This window comes from Sparus aurata, chromosome 15 (assembly GCF_900880675.1).
Source record: "Sparus aurata chromosome 15, fSpaAur1.1, whole genome shotgun sequence".
NCBI classification, from domain to species: Eukaryota; Metazoa; Chordata; class Actinopteri; order Spariformes; family Sparidae; genus Sparus; species Sparus aurata.
Window position 1 is genome coordinate 17477361 of NC_044201.1, and position 19768 is coordinate 17497128.

At 43.0% G+C, this 19768-nt stretch overlaps 1 protein-coding gene across 1 annotated transcript in view; it reads left to right on the forward strand.

The window, feature by feature from the left end:
* The window catches only part of ttc7a (tetratricopeptide repeat domain 7A), a 51694-nt gene extending 34899 nt beyond the window's left edge, over nt 1-16795 (forward strand). The window contains exons 20-21 of the mRNA XM_030440993.1: nt 1158-1360; nt 15356-16795. Coding sequence (XP_030296853.1) covers nt 1158-1360; nt 15356-15574 — 422 coding nt within the window. The 3' untranslated portion in view covers nt 15575-16795. The remainder of the gene's footprint in view (nt 1-1157; nt 1361-15355) is intronic.
* Nucleotides 16796-19768: the final 2973 nt, after the last annotated feature.

The following is a 19768-nucleotide window of genomic DNA, read 5'->3' on the forward strand; positions in this document are numbered from 1 at the left end:
CAGGTGAGGAGCAGGAAAGGGTCTTACATAACCAGAGAGCATTCACTGAATCCTTTTTTTCCCCCCGAAGTGAAGCTATGAAAAGGAACCCTGAGGCTGGGAAACGGCTCTTTTTCATCTCACAGAGGTAGCATGCATGCACTAAGTATTTCCCATCTGTGTATCCATGAGACACAGGTAAACAAACAAAACATCCACTACCAAACACACACATGGGCTCACACGGCACTCAGGAGCAGACGGCGTGTACATCATATTTGTACAACTCAGTTCACTATCTCTCTCTGTAACACACACACACACACACACACACACACACGCACACACACACACACACACACACACACACACACACACACACACTGCCGACAGCGTTGAAAGCTGCAGTTTCTTTCTCAGGGTTTCTCTGGGTGTGACCCAGCATCCACTCACGAGAATGATTGACAGCTCCCTGCGTCGGCATCCCCTCCAGATATTGGTCAGTTTCCAGTCTTGGGGGTGGGTCCCTCCAAGTCTTATTGGACAATGACATGCTTGTAGGCGTGAGTCCATCGTGTGTGTGTGTGTGTCTGGGGTTTGTCCTCATCTTCCCAGCTGCAGCAAAGAAAGGAGGCAGGCGGCTTTAGTATGCGATGGCCATATTTAGGCATGACTTTCATGACTTCCCAGGCACTACATCGCTCCCACTCTCTCTTTCACGCTGTGTGTGTGTTTGTGTGTGTGTGTGTGTGTGTGTGTGTGTGTGTGTGTGTGTGTGTGTCGTCTGTTGGTACGTCCAAGTGTAGTGCGATGTGTATTTGAGCACTGCACAGTTTACATTTGAACATGATGCTGCTGAACTCTCACAGTTAAGTCATCCGTCACATATTACTGATGGGAACCTCCTTTCTCTCTCCCCATGATTATCCTTCCTCCATCTTTCCTTCATCTCTCATTTATTCCGTCCTTTTTCTCCCTGTATCTCATTCCTTCTCTTTGACCTCTTTCACTCCTTACCATCCTTGCTTTCTTTGCTCTGTTCTTGTTGCATCTCTCTCTCCCGCCCTCCTGTCCCCCCTTTCCTTTTCTTCTTCTCTTTTACCTTTTTTCCCCATCTACTCATCCCCCTCACCTTCCTCACCCTTCTACCTCCTTCTCTTCCTCCATCTCACCTTCAGGCCAGTTGTTCATGGCAGACAGTCGACTGAAGGAGGCCCAGTTCTGCATCGCCGAGGCCAGCGCTCTCTTTCCCAACTCGCACTCGGTGCTGCTGCAGCGGGGCCACCTGGCCGAGCTCCGGGGCCAACTGGACGAAGCCAAAGGCCTGTATGACAAGGCCTTGGCCCTCCACCCCACAGGAGAGCGCATCCTCGTGCACATGGTGAGAGGCAGTGAAAGCTTTGGAGGCAGCAAAATTAAATTAGTATTACTGTTCCGCTCAGTGGTCAGTATACACACGCACAACATGTGTGGATACACTAACATGCTTTATTTAAGTCCATCAGATTACCACTGACATAAGAAGCAGACAGAACACACACACACACACACACACACACACACACATCAATGCACATGTTTTCAATGCTTTACTTGAGTTCACTACATTACATTGAGTGTTACGCAAGATCTTGAGAATAAAGTCTCACACTCCCGGTCCTGTGCTAACACACACAGGAATGTTCACAAATGTCTTTTCCTAAATTCCTCTAAATTAGATTAGACAAACATTTATCTCTGTCAGCACTCTGTAATGTGCACACAAAAAACACACACACACACACACACACACGCAGGTAGGTGGCTAAGAGATGTCTCATGTACAAAATCCAGCAAGATCTTCAGTTAGAACTCTTACAGGTTACAAGCTGGTGTCTGAGGAAATTGTTCCAATTTAAAAAGAAAAATTGTTTTACTTCACTAGAAATGTGGTTGCTCCCACATTTTAATCTTTCAAGACGCCCTAACACACAGGAAATGAAGGTTTTAGCCAACTGCATTGAAAAACACTCATATACCACTTCTTACACCAAAATTAGCAAGTATTTGTGGGGTTTTTTTAAGAAAGAAAAGGCAATTGGCTCCTTTCCTTTATCAGTGGTCGAGTTTGCCTTTCTGTTTTGTTTTGTCTGTTTGTTTTTTTCTTGTGTGTCACGTTCATTATCACAAACTTTGTTTGTGAATTAGACACATCAATATTTCTTGAGCTGATGTTGGAAGTAGCTAAGGAGTGAGACGTCTCGCATCGTGTCTCTTTTAAGAGTTGCACTTGCGCAGTATCAATCAGGCAGCCTGGAATGACACAGAAGCCTGTGACAAGACAACAGTGGTCACTTTTTAAATCTCTTTCAAACTCCGTACTGACAGAACAATGTTCGAGTGGTGCTTAAACAGAAACGGGTAAAGTATTAACAAGCCAGCTGCCTTAACTGAAATGTGCGTCATAGCATCGCACCTGACAAGGAGTGAAAATTAACATGTCAACCTAGGTGTTTTGTTTTCACTACAGCCGAACGGAGCCGGAGTCGATAAATACTTGTGACTTCTGCAGAATCATGTGCAGATTATACACATTCACACTGAAGACAAAAGCCAGATGTTAATGGGTGTTAGTGGGTTTTTGTCCAGTGTGAAACGGGTAATAAATAAAGATAGAAACACAAAGGCATGCACACACACATGCAGACCTCCAGCTAAGTATATATACATTACAGTATAATGTACTGGTCATGACATCTACATAATGGTACCTATTGAGAGAAATTATAATTATATATGCATTACTAACTCGACATTCATATATTGTTTTGAGTTTATTTACCGACTTTCATGGAACATATTCTCCATCAGAATCACAAAACAACTGTTGAAAATGCCAAACTAACTCTGTACCAGTTTATGAATCAATCACAAAGATAACAATCTCTTTGCTTTGAAAGAATTTAAAAATCAATATCAGGTGGTGTATTTGTGATTCCTCATCACAGCATACATGTATCCCGGCATGTTTGATCAACATCTGGTCAATATCTCATTAGGTTGAATCAGGTGTGCTGGTAGAGCTGAACAGATCCCTCATTTTTTCAAAAGCTGTGCACTAGGTAATTAACCAGACTATGTTGTGTATTGTATTGTGTATTGTCCCTTTCTGAGAAGAGACATAAATGTTAGCTGATCACATTTGCATTGTTACTGTAATTCAACACAATTTATACCTCTAGCTTGATATTAGCTGCTAATATTAACTTACATGCCGGGCGCAGCAATGTCAGCTGCTCGTAATCATTAGCAGCACAGTGCTGCACTGTGTCAGTGTCAGGACAGTGGTCATTACAGTCTTAATTATCACATTATGGCTCAGTCATATCCTGTTAATTTGTTGTTGGCAAACTTTAAAACATTTCAGAAAATAGAAACAAACAAACTTTGGTCCATAACCAACACATGACAAATGCTGCTCAAAGACTCGCTTTCTCTCTGCTGATCATCACTCCCCCACACTTCTTTCATCTGAGCATATCCTCTCTCTCTCTCTCTCTCTCTCTCTCTCTCTCTCTCTCTCTCTCTCACATCCGCACTGTAAAGATCCTCTCTCGCCCACTTCCTCCCACACCCTTGCTCAGTCTGTCTTCCAGATGATCCACTGGATTAACCGTAGCTGCTCTGACCTTTGAACTCTCTCTGTTGTCATGGTGAAGGGACCAGAGAGGGATATTCCTCAAATCCAAGACTCAGACTGCCCGACACGCACTTGTGCACAATGTCTGTAGTCTCCATAGTGACCATAGATGTGCTGGTTGATATCTGTATGACTTGAGCACTGGCCACCTTGTGACCACATAAGGCTAATGCTCCTGCTCCTACTGTGCACTTTAGTGTGGGTGCGTTTATCTGCGTGTGTGTGCGTACTGCAGCACAGTCCCGTTGGGGTAGACAGAGGTACGAGTCTCTTCCATATTTGGCCTGTGGGAGAACCAATCCCAAGGGGCGAAAAGTTGAATTGAAGCCAGCTGGCAGTGTCCTACTCTGGGTCTCTTACAGGGCAGATGTGTCCTCAGTGTGTGAATGTGTGTGTGTGTGTGTGTGTGTGTGTGTGTGTCTGTGTGTGTGTGTGTGTGTGTGTGTTTGTGTGTGTGTGTGTGTTAAAGCATAATTTTGCCTTTCTTCCACGGATTTGGCGTGCATGTGGACTATTGGTGCACTTTTTTTTTTTTAAAAAGTAAAATGTACGTCCCACTTGGATTAAGACACATGTTGTCATAGGCACCAATAGACCCAAAGAAGAAGAATAGAATACTAGATGTTGTGGATTATTTATTAGACATGCTAATGGAGCAGTGTGGTAAATGGTCGCATCCTTACATTGTGTTGGAGCCTAAGTGGGACAGTGTGTGGGACATTTTATTTGGAGCGTTGCCCATATTTCCGCCTACCAGAATCCAACCTACAGTTGCTGCTTCTCTGTGGCTCTGGCTCCATGCATTTATTTTTATACTGTATCTGCTGTGGACACTTTGTGTGCCGGTGGCCCATTTATTCTGCTCTGCCTTAAGGGGAATTCTGATGACATTCTTGGTTGATATTCTTACACTTGAGCTATTATTCTGCAAAAGTACATACTGTACTTTCCTTGAATGTCCTCAAGATCTTCCCCGGCTTTCATTGTGTTATTAGGGAAACAGATAAAAGACGACGTGGCTGCACAGTTAGTGTCATCAGTGTGAAGCCTCTAGAGCTTTAAAAAGAGACATTTTATGCACATTATTATTTGGGTGTTTTATCCTTCGTGAAGAAAGAAAATAGGAAATATATGGGGACAGAGCGAGAAGGGTATCCAGCAACAACAGTATCATATTTCCCCTTTTTTTCACAGGTTTATAATAACGCGGATATCTATGTTTATTTTTACACGTTCAGTTTACTTTTCCTTTTTTTCCTTTGGCTGCAAAAAATGCAGTTCGTGTAGCTACACAGTAAGTATCGGCAGCTGCCTGTACGTGAAACTACAATAAAATACAATGTGTGCAACTGTTCACAAATGGTATAATTTTCTTGTTTACAGTCTAATTAAGATTACATTATTTCTAGTTGTCTAAATTGACACAAAGTACAGCTTGTTACGTCTTATTAGCGTCTTATTTGATACAAAGTACGACTTGTTACGTCTTATTAGCGTCTTGTTTTGTCTAATTTGATACAAAGTACGGCCCGTTCTGTCTTATTAACGTACTGTAAAATAAAGTGCGACCGAAAGTTTTAGTATTAAGATATCTAACATTATGTGTTGATAGAGCTGGGTCTCAGCAATTGTCCAATATTTCAGTGCAACCTCCTGAGTTTTAACTTTTTTGGTTAAAAAGCACTTTTTTGCTGTCATTACTTTGTGTTTGTCAACACCGTCAGACACCATAAAAGCTAATTATTCCAATTTGATTAAGCTTACAGATTACAGATTCAGAGCCTGTAAAGTATTATGTTTAGAGTACACATATATTCTATTAATTGTTGAATATTCACTTTTGTTATTTGTTTGTACTACGTCACATGTATTCCTTTAGAAACTCCTACATCATGCAGAGTTTACAGTTAGCATTAAATCTACAAGATAAGAATTTTGAATCAGTTAGATTTTCATCAACAGCCACCTTTTGTTTTCATTGTTTCGACTGACAGACCCGTTTGCAGTAGAAATTCCATACTGTGCATTCTATAGGGATAGTTTGACACTTTTTGAAAAAAATCAGTACCAGTGCGTCGAGCTAGAAACAAGACGGAATAAGCATAGCGCAAACACCTCAGTGTGGGGGAGCTTTTTCCCCTGGCTCTCTGAAACACAAACAGAAACGCGTCAACCATTTTTGATTTAACTGGGAGTCACGTACCATAACAAAATCTTGGCAAATAACAGCCGCAGAGAAAATACTTGGCGATGAAGGTGTTGTTCTCGAAAAAGAAAAGGAAACCCACTCTTACATCAAATTGATTGTTACATTTGTAAGTAGATACAACATGATAATTGGTAAGCTTTAAACCGACAGACGGTGGATTTTTTAACTTTGCAAATGGCAGGTTAGCCCTCCCTAAGCGAAGAAATCTCCCGCTGGCCTCTAGCTTGAAAACCAAAACCAAATTCCCAGCATTTCGACTGACAGCAGTTAAACGCACTCTTATTAGAGCAGAACAAGCAATGAAGCGAAAGGACAGGTTTTTTTTAACGTTTAAGTCAACATTGCACAGTTTCCCCCGAGCCAACCGGAGTGAATGAAGTCGTCATTTTCTCCCCAATAGCCACAGTAGGTAAAAAAAAGGGAAATGTGAGTAAAGGAAACCCGTAACTGGAAGCCATACAGCAGCTCAGCAGCCCCTGTGGTTCAGTTCATAGCAACACACCACGACCATCTTCCCTTATTCGCCACACACCACTTTACTCACTCCACCTCTACATAATAGCATCAACCGTGTCCACATGGTTTTTCAGTGTATGTGTGTGTGTGTGTGTGTGTGTGTGTGAGAGATAGAGAGAGTGAGAGAGAGAGAAATGCAATGATCAGACAGTGACTCACAGCTGTGGTCAGCTGCTGGTTTTAGAGTATTTTTGGATGGATGAGGGTGTGGTTGTGAGGGAAACCAGTAAAGGACTATGGTATGCTGTGTGTGTGTAAGTGTATGTATGAGCTAATGGTTAGCTACAGATTTCCAGTTTAATGTCTTGTTGGTTGTCACAGTCCAGAGGCTAAACCAAAGCATCTTTTTTGTGTTATTCCCTTTGGTATTAGCCATGTCAGCTTTTACACATCAGTCCGTCTGTGCTGTTAACCTCATTATGGTAAGTGTTTGGTTGATGCGTGTGGCATGCGGCACGTGTGTGTGTGTGTGTGTGTGTGTGTGTGTGTGTGTGTGGGTGTGCGTGCGTGTGTGTGTGTGTTCCGATGGGTAGCTGATACTGAAACACAGCCCAGCCTTGCTTCCGGCGATGGTATGAAATGAATCTGACCCACTCCCAACATCCTCCACATCTCATCCCTCCTGTTCTGAAGCCCAGGCTGCTCTGAGTCAGCTGTGCACGCGCGCACACACACACACACACACACACATACACACATTTTACTTTTCCTCCTCTCCAACAGAAGCATATTCATACACTGCTTCTCATATGCATGCATACTCTCAAGGACAAGGACTTGCTCATTGAATTAATCGCGTTCCAATTATCAAATGCCCCCATCTCTCTCTCTCTCTCTCTCTCTCTCTCTCTCTCTCTCTCTCTCTCTCTCTCTCTCTCTCTCTCTCTCTCTCTCTCTCCCTCTCTCGCTGTCTCTCCCTCTCTTGCTCTCCTTTCTGGGTGGATGGGGGTGGTTGTCAGCTGATTAGATAATGCAAATACATTATTTATAACACTTTGCACGTTCTTGCCGCTTTATGGGATTGCCTAGCAACCAGGGAAATATATTCTATTGAGCAAGACCTCTGATAACCACGGAGAAAGAGAGAGAGAGAGAGAGAGAGAGAGAGTGAGTGTGTGTGTGTGTGAGAGTGAGAGAGAGAGAGGAAGAAAAATTTGGGGGGGCCTCACGTCAGCAAGCCGATTGGGAGTTGGCTGGTGCCTCCGTTGCTATGTATGGCTCATCTGAGCTCACTTATTTTTTCCTTTTTCTTTGACACCTCTCTCTTTTTTTCTCTCCATCTCTCTCTCTATTTATTGTTCCCAGTTTAGCTCTTTCTTGCTCGCTCACACTTTCTTCCTATCTTACTTTCTTCCTCTTCCTCTCCTCTGTGGCTCCTGTACCACCCCTTTTAAACCATTCCTTCGTCCTTCTCTTCCCTGTTGCTATCCTCCCATGTGAGTGTGTACATGCTCTGTTACATATTTATCTGCTCTAATCTGTAGAGCGTTGAAAATGCAGGAATCGATGCTAGACGTGGTGTATGTTGTATTTTACACGCACTGCATTAGGTACACATACTGTACATACACTTCCTTTTTGCCATGCAAACAGGTGGAGATGCTCAGCATGGTCAATATCATGTCATGCTGACTAAAACAAAGCATACTGTAGGCTATGGGCTCAGGAGTTTATACGTTTTAAGTTCATACAGGGGACCTATTGTGCACTCTTCCAGCCCTGTACCTATTTTTAGTCTGGGAGTCCACTACAGGAGCTTTTCATGATTCACAGTTGTCATAAATCTTTTGGCTCTTTATTAATCTCCTTAGTTCATCCTCTGTCTGTCACACACCCTCATCTCCTGTCCCTTTAAGCCCCCCCTTCCCCAAAATCCCACTTTGGTCTGATTGGACAGGCATCCGGAAGCCTGCCAAGGAGCAGTACCCAGGGACTGGCTAGGGACATAATTATCGCCTCATCCTCTTTCCAGCCGGCTCGCTGTCATAGTGATATGGAGCGCTGAACTTGTTGAGGCCCTAATTTATTCACTGATTTTGTTAATTGGATTATATTTTATTGAGAAAATACCTTGATGATGGACAGTCAACTTTACTTGTCTCTTAGTTAATTAGCTCAGTTAGCCTTGCAGCTATGGAGCTCATTTAGCAGGTACAGCTAGCAGTTGTTTTAGCTAGCCATCTGTGCACGGACTGGGAGGTGTCTTACACCTGTAACACAGGAGTTCTGAAAGACCCGGAGGATCTCCCCACCTGGGTTAAGGTGTCCACTAATAGGACCGCTAACTACAAGCTGAACTAAGCTAACGGCAGCTAACATTACAGTTAGCAGCAATTAGCTGATAGTTGCACTAACATGTAAAGCTTTCTACATGCTCAGGCAGAGCAGCTACATCAGAGGGATAAGCAGAATATGTTTTTCCAAAATAAATGTGGGAAATGTTGCTCAGTTCCTTGTAAAAGTAGGAAAAAATGTTGAAAGTCGTTTTCAGACATTACAGGAAACAAGAAAAAGCACAACATGCCTCCCTTAAATCTCACTATTTGCAATAAGTTGGTCTTCACACAGTCATAATGCTCAGTCAGAGGTTTTCTACATATCTGACCCAGACGACTTAACTTTAACTTTCTAAGAATATTTCTTCTACTATTACTTTGTAACCATCTGATATACAGTTATACTTTTTTTTCCCTCCAAAGTGAGGGAAGTCCAAGCCAACATGACCGAGGTAAACACAGCAGCCTCGGCTCACCTCACGCCTCCCTGCCTGCCCAGACTTAACCACTGATGGGATTAAAGGTTCAGATAAAAGCTGTCCTCCTGGCTCAGTAGCAGGGCATTAGGCCACTGGGTTACACTGTACATGTGTGTAGTAGATGTGAGCCTACAGACTTCAGACAGACTTGGGTCACAAGGTGGGTGACATAACACGCTCTCCGGCTGCCATATTGCAATATTATGGAGCTTCTGGACCTGGACAATGCCATGAACACGCTTAACATTGTCTAGATTAAAACTACAAAACAATTTCTAATTTTGCACCTAAACTTAACCATAACTTACATAACATATTCTTATTTTCCTGTTGGTCTAGTCAGTCACAACTCTTCAGCTCTACAGGCAGCCTGGTTGACAACAGCAGACTGCGAGTCTAAAATTAGAGTTCAGCTGTCTCCACACTGTCTAAGACGTTAATTTGTGTGATGTATTCTTCTGGGAACTAATCCATATCACCATTATGCCACTGATTGATTTTTTCTGTTTTCATGTAATGTTAGTGTCTATCTGGCTAACCAGCAGTCTGATCAGTATCTGGTTAGTTTCGTTGGATCCAGATCTAATCACACATTTGTTTAAAGCCTACACTGTGACTTTTAATCAGCTGTGTGGCTTTATATATTAGCTGGATTTACATCCTATAATTTCTATACAAATTATGATGTGATGAAAAGTTTTTAATGCTTGCTTGAGGCAGAAAAAGTTTTTGGTAATCAAGAAGTTATCTTATAAATATTATTCCAATACATAAATCTCTGTGGTTGCTGCCTAGCTGTAGTTAGTACGTTGGAATATTACAAAGTACACTTTTCGTCTTTGCAGAGCATGAATCATGAATAATATCAGCTGACACTCAAGAGCAAAAACTAATTTCCCCAATGCTAATCAATCCCATAATCAAATCTCTGTTGGGTGTGTTTTGTTTGTGACATTCAGGAAGCTTATTTTCATTCCCTTCAATCTAGCTGATGGAAATACACTTGATTAAATGTTATGTATTGTTTGCAGCGTTTCGAAAAAGTCTGCTTAAATTTAGCTGGAAAGATGGATGGGAGCACCGTTGCCCACTCGGCTCAGTTTGGCTCAGTGTAGTTCAGTTGTGCTTTAATGGCACAACAAGAAACGAACCTGCGCTGCCAAGCTCGATGGGATCAGCTGAGGTAGAACTGGAGACAGATGGCTGGGAGTAATTAAAGCGAAACCAATAGATAGCCTACCAGTTTTATCAGTGTTACACCAGAAACACTTGGTAGCAGTCTAAATGTTCTTGAGCACATTTGTTCACTCACTTCCTCTACTGTTTGCCCCTTACATACTCCCTCAGACATTTTGTTCCTTATTATTCATTTTCCGTTCTCATACCAATTGAAAATCTTTCCCATATCGCCTCGATGTCATGTTTATCTTGTCAGATACCTTTTTTGTCTCAAATTTAAAGGAAGTGTTCAACATTTTGGACATATTTTATTCTATCCAAGAGTGAGATAGGCAGGTAGATCTCAATCTCAGGTTTGGGTTAGTATTGATACTTGAGGCAGGTGGAAACAGCTGATCTTGCACATGTCTTCATGAAATACAATATGGTTATTGAAGTTTGGCAGCATGGTAGCTGCTCGTGCAGCAGCTAGCGAGCTAGCCTTGATGGTGGCCAGCTAAGAAATGCTAGCGCTAGTAAGTCACAATAGCACTCCAAGTACTGGACTGTATTTTCCCCATATTGTGCAGTTTACACCCTCTTTTATTCCCAAGAAAAAACCTCATTTCATATTTCATTTGTTTAATTGAGAATGGAAACAAGCTAAGGAGCCTACTTACTGCTTGTTCATAAGCTCCATCACCAAGGGGACATAAAGTTAACACAAGGGTTCAATGTTACTAAGTGTTAGCTAAAAAAAAAAAAGCTAATTTTCTCCCCTCAAAATGAAGTGTTAAACTGACTTCATAGCATGATGTTGATTAAACTCCTGGTTCATGTTCATGTCAATCAGCAACACTAAACACAACTGCTGTTATGTGCACCACACAGCCTGTTCAAAACACAGCATCAGTGACACACACATAAACTGTGTGTGTGTGTGTGTGTGTGTGTGTGTGTGTTTGTGCTTCTGTTCATTAACACATATGGTCAGGTGTTTGTCAGTGTAACAGTCTGAAAGATGACCTGAGTTTCACTCTGTGACTTTTCTTTAATGAACTGATTCAGTAATAGATGTGTCACTGAACAGTATTGCGGCGAACTGACCAGGTTATCATTGTGCTCTTGGTCAAAACGCACACGTTCATATGGGAAATACAGAGAAATGCTTTTCGTTATTTTTTTTTACAAAGTGTATATAGAGTGTGTGTCAGGTATTTACAGTATGTGCATTCAGATACAATCATGACCTATATGACCTGAAGCAACAACCAGGTGTACCCTTACCCTCCCCAACAAGGCTGGTCCACCCTCATGTCTCACTTTCCCTTGGCTCTAAAATATCATCATTTTTTATGCCACTGATTTTTTTCCCCAGTATAAATCAATATTTCTCACTATATTTAGGTTCCTAATACAGATACTAAGCTAATAGGAAAGCCCTTGTCAACATGCATGTTTATTTGTGCATAACGTCATCAAAGGATGCAAGCTATAGCTGGTGTGCTTAACAAAGTAACACAGCTATTGTCTGTCCACTGAGCGCTCACAATTGTATTGTTTCTGCGTTTAGAGCCCATATTGCAATATTTGTTTTGTTTTCTCATGCTTAATATTCTCAGTATGAATTAATTATACAGATAGTGCATATTTGTACCCTGAAAGAATAGTTTTAACACAGGTTAACACAGTTTATTCAAAATACATAATTGCATAACTGTAATACGCCATGACAGATACTTCATATTGCACATCATGGTGTTCTACTCTCTCGTAGGTTAACACTGTCGGAAAAGTACCACTGGTTTGTGGGTCATACTTCTTTAAAGTTTAATTTGATGCAAAGTATTTGCAGAAATTGACTTCACCCCCATTAACAAATCCATTCACTGCAGTGATTAATGGATATTATGTTGCCGCCAAATGTGATCGTTTCCTAAGCTGGTGTGGGCGGCCTTAAGGTTGTCAGGTTTGGTACCGTCATATCTACGCAGAGCATGACTTCATCGTCAAGGCACATGCTTTCTGGCAACACACAGTACAGCTAGAGACACTGTACGAGAGAAGCCTTTTGGGCAGATGGATAAACTGTTGTTTGTCAAGAAATAGTTAAGCAATTGCACAAACAAGATTACTTATTACAGTAATTAATTAAAACCTGGAGGTATGGTAGGCTGACGCATACGCTTTGAACAGAGCCATGCTAGGTGCGTACCCCTGCTGAGCTAGTCTGACCATGTTTTGTAACCAGCTCTGTACTTAATGCGCAGATATGAGAGTGATATCCTCATCTCGCTCTCAAAATGAAAACAAATGCTATATCCCAAAATGTTGCACTCTCCCTTTACGTACAGAAAACATTTGACCAGTGTGTGTGTGTGTGTGCACTTGTGTGTGTCAGCTTGTCATGTTGGACCTCAACTGTGTTTATATCAGACCACTGTATATACAGTAGTGTTTATTTGATTGAGCCCCTGACCTAGAAGGATCAACTTTTCCATGGTTACCAGCATAACTGACATGTGGCACAGATGGAAGGGTGTGAGTGTTGGTGTGTGTGTGTGTGTGTGTGTGTGTTAGCCCAATTGCTGACTGTGTTTATGATAGGAACCCTGGAACAATGTAACCCCTGTGAGTCTGGAGACGAGAGCACAGACGGTATGATGTGAAAGCTAGTGGCGAAACCGTCGGCAAGAATACATAATGCAACCCACACACACTCGTTCATGCATTCACACACTCATACTGACAAAAACACAAACACACACACACATAGAAACAAGCTTGTAACCCGGCTTGCACATCCTGTGACAGGTTACCCAAGAGTACCCAAGAGTTTGGATCTTCCTTTGTGTTTTCCTCACAGCAGCAGCGAAGAAAAAGAGGAACAGAGGAAGGGAGAACGCGCACGCGTGTGTGTGTGTGTGTGTGTTCTTTTATTGAAAGTTGCATCAGAGCCCCTAGACAGCTATGTGAATTTCAGCCCAATTAATCTGGAGCTTGTGAGCAGAGACTACATAACAAGACTCGTCTGTCTGACCTCAGGCCACCTCAGTGTGTGTGTGAGTGCGTGTGTGTGTGTGTGTGTAACAGATAGTCAAAATATGGGAGGCGATGATATCGTGCAAGCTGCCTGTTGTCACCTTGAGTGTGCATGTGACACTGTAGCTTGTATGTGTGTGTGTGTGTGTGTGTGTGTCTGTGTGTGTGTGTGTGTGTGTGAAACTGTATTGAGGCCATGCTGTTGGTCAGTTGTGTGACGCCCTTTTCTACTGGGCTCTCAAACAGCACCCCAACTGAGCTGAGCTCTGACGAGACAGAGCACACTTACACACTCACACAAAGTTCTGCATGACCTTTAACATGGTGACAACAGATCTTTCACTGTTCCACATATATTCCTTTTTACACAGTCACACACACACACACACACACACTCTCACACACACACTGACAGTTTCTGTCTTACGCATTGGATTTATTCAACTTCTTTATCCATATGATGACATGAGTGCTAGTTGCGTACTTTTCATTCTGTGCTTTCTCAGCTTTTTATGCTACATATACACACACACACACACACAGGCACACATACACACACATATACAGTACATATATACAGTATTTACATTCATACTGTATCAAACCAGTTAGTGTGGAGATTGCATGCATATCCACCACTCTTCATGGCACAGCCCTGGGCTGTCGTTGCCCAGCACGCAACTGCAAGTGAAATCTATGGAATTACATGTTCTGTAAAGTAACGTACCAATGTCTTTGTCTGTTTTGAACAATTTGGCACAAACTGTGTAGAATTTTAAAAACCAACTATGATATCCAATAGAGCAGAGGTTACTTAAATTAAAATCAATGTTCAGGAAAATAACTATTGATTAACGGTGTCGCACGACCCCTTCTCCTTGATACTGAACACAAGGATGGAGCCCTTTCAGTCCAGTGAGGTGTGCTTGCCTGGCACATATGCCAAATGTTTGCAGCTTCCAGCTTTACTTCCTGCTCGCTGAATATGCGCAGTAGAGTTTTTCCCGCTGACCCCACCCACAGGATCCCACCCGCCCTAAATACTTTAAATTGTAATGACGGCACATGAATCGCTGTACTTGTTTCAAGGAAAGTTGCACACATATAAAACCTCTACGGATCAAACATTCATAGTAGAAAGGTGAATAATAATTCAGGTTATGATTAAGTTAAGAGGGAAATTACAACCTAAGCTGCAAGAAAGCTACATGGCAGTTGCAGGACATTCAGTTTTGCTGATTTGTCTACTTGGTATGATTTTCTGGTTTCCTGAAGCTCATATTTTGCAACGAGATTACAGTTCGACCACGACTAAAAACAGCATTGTAATGGATTAGCTGTCTCAGCATGATCTGTATTAAACAGCATTAACTGAGACCAGTAAATAAACCTTTTACTTTTAACTGAAAGTAGGGCAAATCATCAGCAGTGATGTGAAGTGTACATGACGTGATTGACCAAAAACTGGTCCCCCTGACGAGCCGTCTCTCCGCTGACCCGAGCAGTTTGAGCACAGATCCACTGTCCTGACTCCCAACACACCACATCATCTCTCAGCACACGGCTGCTTCTCATCTAATGATTTGGATGTTTCCCTCCAGTTGTACAGTCCCAGTTGAATATTACTCTAGGCAAGTGTAGTACTGTTGGTTGTTGTTGCCGTTTTTTTTCCCCTTTTTTTCCCATACTAAACTAGTCCACAGGACAGCAGGCATTATAATCCAAGATTTGGATTTTTTGTGAAAAGCCACCATCTGCTTACTTCTACCTCACATCTGCTGGTCCTGTCATGCCTGGACAAACGTTTTAATGGTTGACATTTGGGAGAGAAACAATATTAGAGACAAGGTACTGAAGTAACATTTAATGTCACCACTATTGTTAAAAGGCCATGCCACAGGTCAAACGTGAGGTTAATTCAGTTTAACACAACAAAATCAGCAAGCAGATTTTTTCTAAAACCAAAAAAACGGAATACTAATTTCTTACACTCTCTTTTATCCATTTGTCCATCCAGGGTCGTCTACTGGTAAAAACTGGGCGGGTCCACCTCGGAGAGAAGGTCCTGCGCGATGCTGTGCAGGTCCACAGCACCTCACACGAGGCGTGGAGCGGTCTGGGCGAGGCCCTGCAGTCTCGGGACTCCAGCCAGGCCCCAGACTGCTTCTTGACAGCCCTGGATCTGGAGGCTTCCTGCCCCGTCCGGCCCTTCACCATCATCCCCAGGGAGCTCTGAGGGGTCTGCGCTGGGGTGGAAGTTTGGGTTTAAGGAGGCGGCCTGTTGCTGGATAATTATACACTGATGTTGATACATCTTAGAAAATGGCCGGCTGGCTTTCTTGGCAGGAGTGTGATGCAGAGATTTGATACCACTCTTATATTTGTTATGTCAAGCTTAAGCTAGGAGATGGTTAGCTTAGCTTTAGAAATAATCAGGCAAACCCTTTGTTTCCCCCTGTTTTCAGTCCTTATGCTAAGCTTGGCTAACCAACTCCTGGCTGTATCTTCCATATTTAACAAACAGGTATAAATGTGGTACATCACTCTTCATATCTAGCTTTCAGTAAGAATGCAAGTAGTTCTTTAACAAGTTTAGTGTCAATAACAAGGCATGCACAAATTACTTTTTCAATTTCAGTGACTTTCGTTGTCAGTCTTTCAGTTCTCTCAAATCTCAAAGGTCCAATTGTTCCCAAAATACTATATATGAGCATCCTTAGCATCTGTTATTAATAGGTTAGCTGGTGCAAATCAACAAAGGGATTCAGATGTTTGCAGATAACAGAGCGATGTATAGAGAAAACAATGTTATGATGTAGCGATGTACGTCTCCTATGGAGTTATAAGAAGTACTAGCTCTTTTGCAATTAGTGGCAAAAGATGTGTTTAATCATCAGAATCACTGGGTTTTGTTCTAATGGTTCCTGCGTTGCGGAGATGTGCTGGTTACATCTTGAGATCGAATGTGTGTTGTTGTGTTACATGTTGGAGATGCAGCTACATTGATTATGTATAAGCTGTCAGTCACTGCAGCAGCTCCACTGCCGCTTCATTTCAGCCTTTGATGTTTTTTTGATGATCACGTTGATTGACGCAGCTTTTATGTGCGCACACACACATACACACACATACACACACACCCTCTTGTCTTCAAATGAGAGCTCATACGTCTCCCAGCAGGGGCGTCTGTGTATCATTCCATATGTCATTATCATGTACGTGTGTGTGTCTTTATATTATGTATCCTCATGCGTGTGTGTTTGTTTTAAACCCCTCCCTTGGGGTGTTATCAGTCCCTGTTTGTTCTGTTTGTACGGTACGGTAGGCGACTCGTCCGCTCATAACATATGTGTGTGTGTGTGTGTTGTTGTTTTTTTGTTTGTTTTTTGTTTGACTCATCTGTTTGTAATGCTCTCCATTATAAACAACAATGGCTTTTATAAAATCATTGCTGGATGCTGCGTCTTCACCTGCCTTGTCACTTGTGACTAATGGACATCACTTCCGAGTGCCTAACCACATTAATGTGAGCAGTGGGACTGGGCTGCCGGCTTATGTAATACTGCCAGCACAGGATTCTGCCTCCAAACTCCCTCCTCCTCCTCCCATCTCTCTCTCCTTCCACACTCTCTGTGTCTCTCGCTCTCTCCCGGCTTGCCTGATGTGATGTGATGTGATGTGGCTTGGTTGCCTAGCAGCCATCCCCTTGTTTGAGTAACTGGGGAAGCGGAGAGATATCTGGTCTGCTGAACAATACACACATACACAGGCAAGACACACACACACACAGCGAGAGGCAGATAATGCCCCCGTTGTGTGGTTTTACAGGCTTGACAGTGTCTGTTTGATGTCTGCTGTTACCATGTGAGGTATGAGCCAGCTATAATCAATGTCTCAGGCTGGTGTAAATTGATTTGTGTTATGGGAAGAGTCCCTGCCTTTGCTCTCAGCAAAACCCCCCCATCCATTTCTTAACCCTCTCCCTCCCTGCAGGGCTACAAGCTCTAATCCCTGCCTTCTCCTGTCTTTATATAAAACTCCACAGTCGCCCACATTCCCATCGCTCCCGGCATGAAAATCCCCCATTCATCAATACTTCGATTTCCGCGCAGGAATTATCGATCACTGTCGCCTCTTTTTCTGCCATCCGAAAAAATCTATTTTTACTTTTTCCCTCCTCGCTCACCGGCTCTCCCTTGTTCCATCCTCTCCTCATTAGCACTGTGTGTGACACCTACACAGGGGCTTCGGGAGATGAATGGTCTAATCCCTGTGGGTAAGGAGTGAAATATTACATGGTGTGCTCACACATGCACAACACACACACACACACGCTGACAATGAGGGGCACAGGAACACATTGTGTGGTACAGTACACATGCTTAAATACACACTCGTGCACACACACACATGCCGTGGTCTTGACAGCTCTGGTAAAAGGAGACAGATTAATTGAGGAAGCGGCCTGCTGCAAAGCCTCTCAGAATGACAACGGGCAGATGAAGCTGACCGAGTGTCACCACACACACACACACACACACACACACACACACACACACATACAGTATATATACACCTGGGATCAATGAGCAGAATGCATAATATCTCATTGTGTATGAGCGCCTGCGTCACCGTGATGTCAGAGCACCCGGGCGTGTCGCTCTGGTTACGCTCTCACTTCTACACCTGAGCATCACAAAACAGTCTGTGGGGGTGAAACGTGGGTGGAGTCGTGGGGAACAATGGGGACAATGGGTATCAGCTGTCCATTTATGGTGGCTTTGGACACACATAACCATCACAGGCCGCTTCATGTAATAAGTAGCGGCCATATCGGATTGAACGGTAGTCAATAACAAATAACTGACAATCAAATGTGCTGACCACATTGAGTAGGAGGTATGTGCGTGCGTGCGTGCGTGCGTGCGTGCGTGCATTTGAGTGTGTCGGGGGCCTGGTATTCAGGTCACGGCGATGTGTGCATGTCGATGCCAACCCTGCAGGGGCATATGGAGGGCATGGGCAGGGTGGTGTCGGTGCAGGGAGCCAACGAGGAAACCATAAACCGCCATTGTCCAAACAAGGCCAGGGAGTCATGGATGGGTGAGGGGTGCGATAGAGGTTACAAGGATCAGATGTGGTTCCATAATCTCATTTATAAATAAAAATGACCGGTGCAGCAGACATATGTATTGTCCGTACCCGAGGGGCAAATGTGTTCCAGCGGAGTTCAATGCAAATGTTTGCCCATGCTGGTTGAATAGCCTTGAGGTAAGGAGTTCACACGGTGTATTCTCAGAAATACATTGGCAAACAGGCGAGCTTTATATTCTGACTTAACTTGAGCACTGTCCAAAGACTTTGCAGTAAAAAACCTCAATATATGTTTTTTTTGCTGTCATTTCACAGACTTGCTTCACAGCTGCTGTTTACAGCAAATGTTTACGGTTATGACATTGCATCTGCCTTCATCAATGCATGCTGCAATACAAATGCTTCGCCAGAAAATGAATGAGCAAATGTATTTTTTACAGGTGGGAATGGTTTAAAGAAACATTTTGTCACTTTTTTGCCTTTCAATAGTAGCTTTGAAATCACTCTGACAGTATAGTGTCTTGTAATGGGGTGAGTGGCGTCTCTGTCTCAGCCACTCCCTCCTCCTATCACTTGTTGTGCAGTAACTTCAGTGAGAGGGTAGGAATTAATTAACATCTAATCTAATTAACATGTCATAAACTTTTGTTTAATTCTTCCAAAACCATATAAATGACATGAAACATGTAAAAAGTATTGGTTTGGTGGGGGATTATGTGTTGGACTATCTCTTAAGAAAAGTTAATTGTCTCGTAGCTGTTGCGTCACATTGGACATCAGACTATTAGACTTTTACACTACTCATAGTAGTGTATCATAGTGCTGCGAATAACACAAAACAAGGGGAAAAGGCCACACTATGCAGTCTTTTCTGTGCTATCCACAAGCAGCCCTTAATGACATGAAACGAGCGTCACATTGCTCTCACATTGTTCCCACACGGCCGTTTTTGGGACAAGCTCTGATGCTCTTTTATGGGGTTGACATTGTCGAGCACATAATAACACAGTAAATGGCAGCTTGGCCGGCAGTGTGTTCCCTCCCATCAATCACTCCAGCTCACCTGATCGGCCTCCGGCGCTCTTGGTCCGCTTCCACACACGCTGTAATGGTGCCAGCACCATTACCCACTTAAACAATGACCCCCTCTTGTTCGCTAACAGTCGGCCATTGGAGCTGATTAAACTTTTAAATGTCATTTAATAGAAGCGTAATGTTGCTCCGATGCATCTGTCAGCACCTTGAGGGGGGTAAAAGGATACCTGGTCACCCTCCTGGTGTGTCACACGGCTCACTAAATTCCTCAGCTGAGCAGTCATCACCCTCAGTGTGGGAT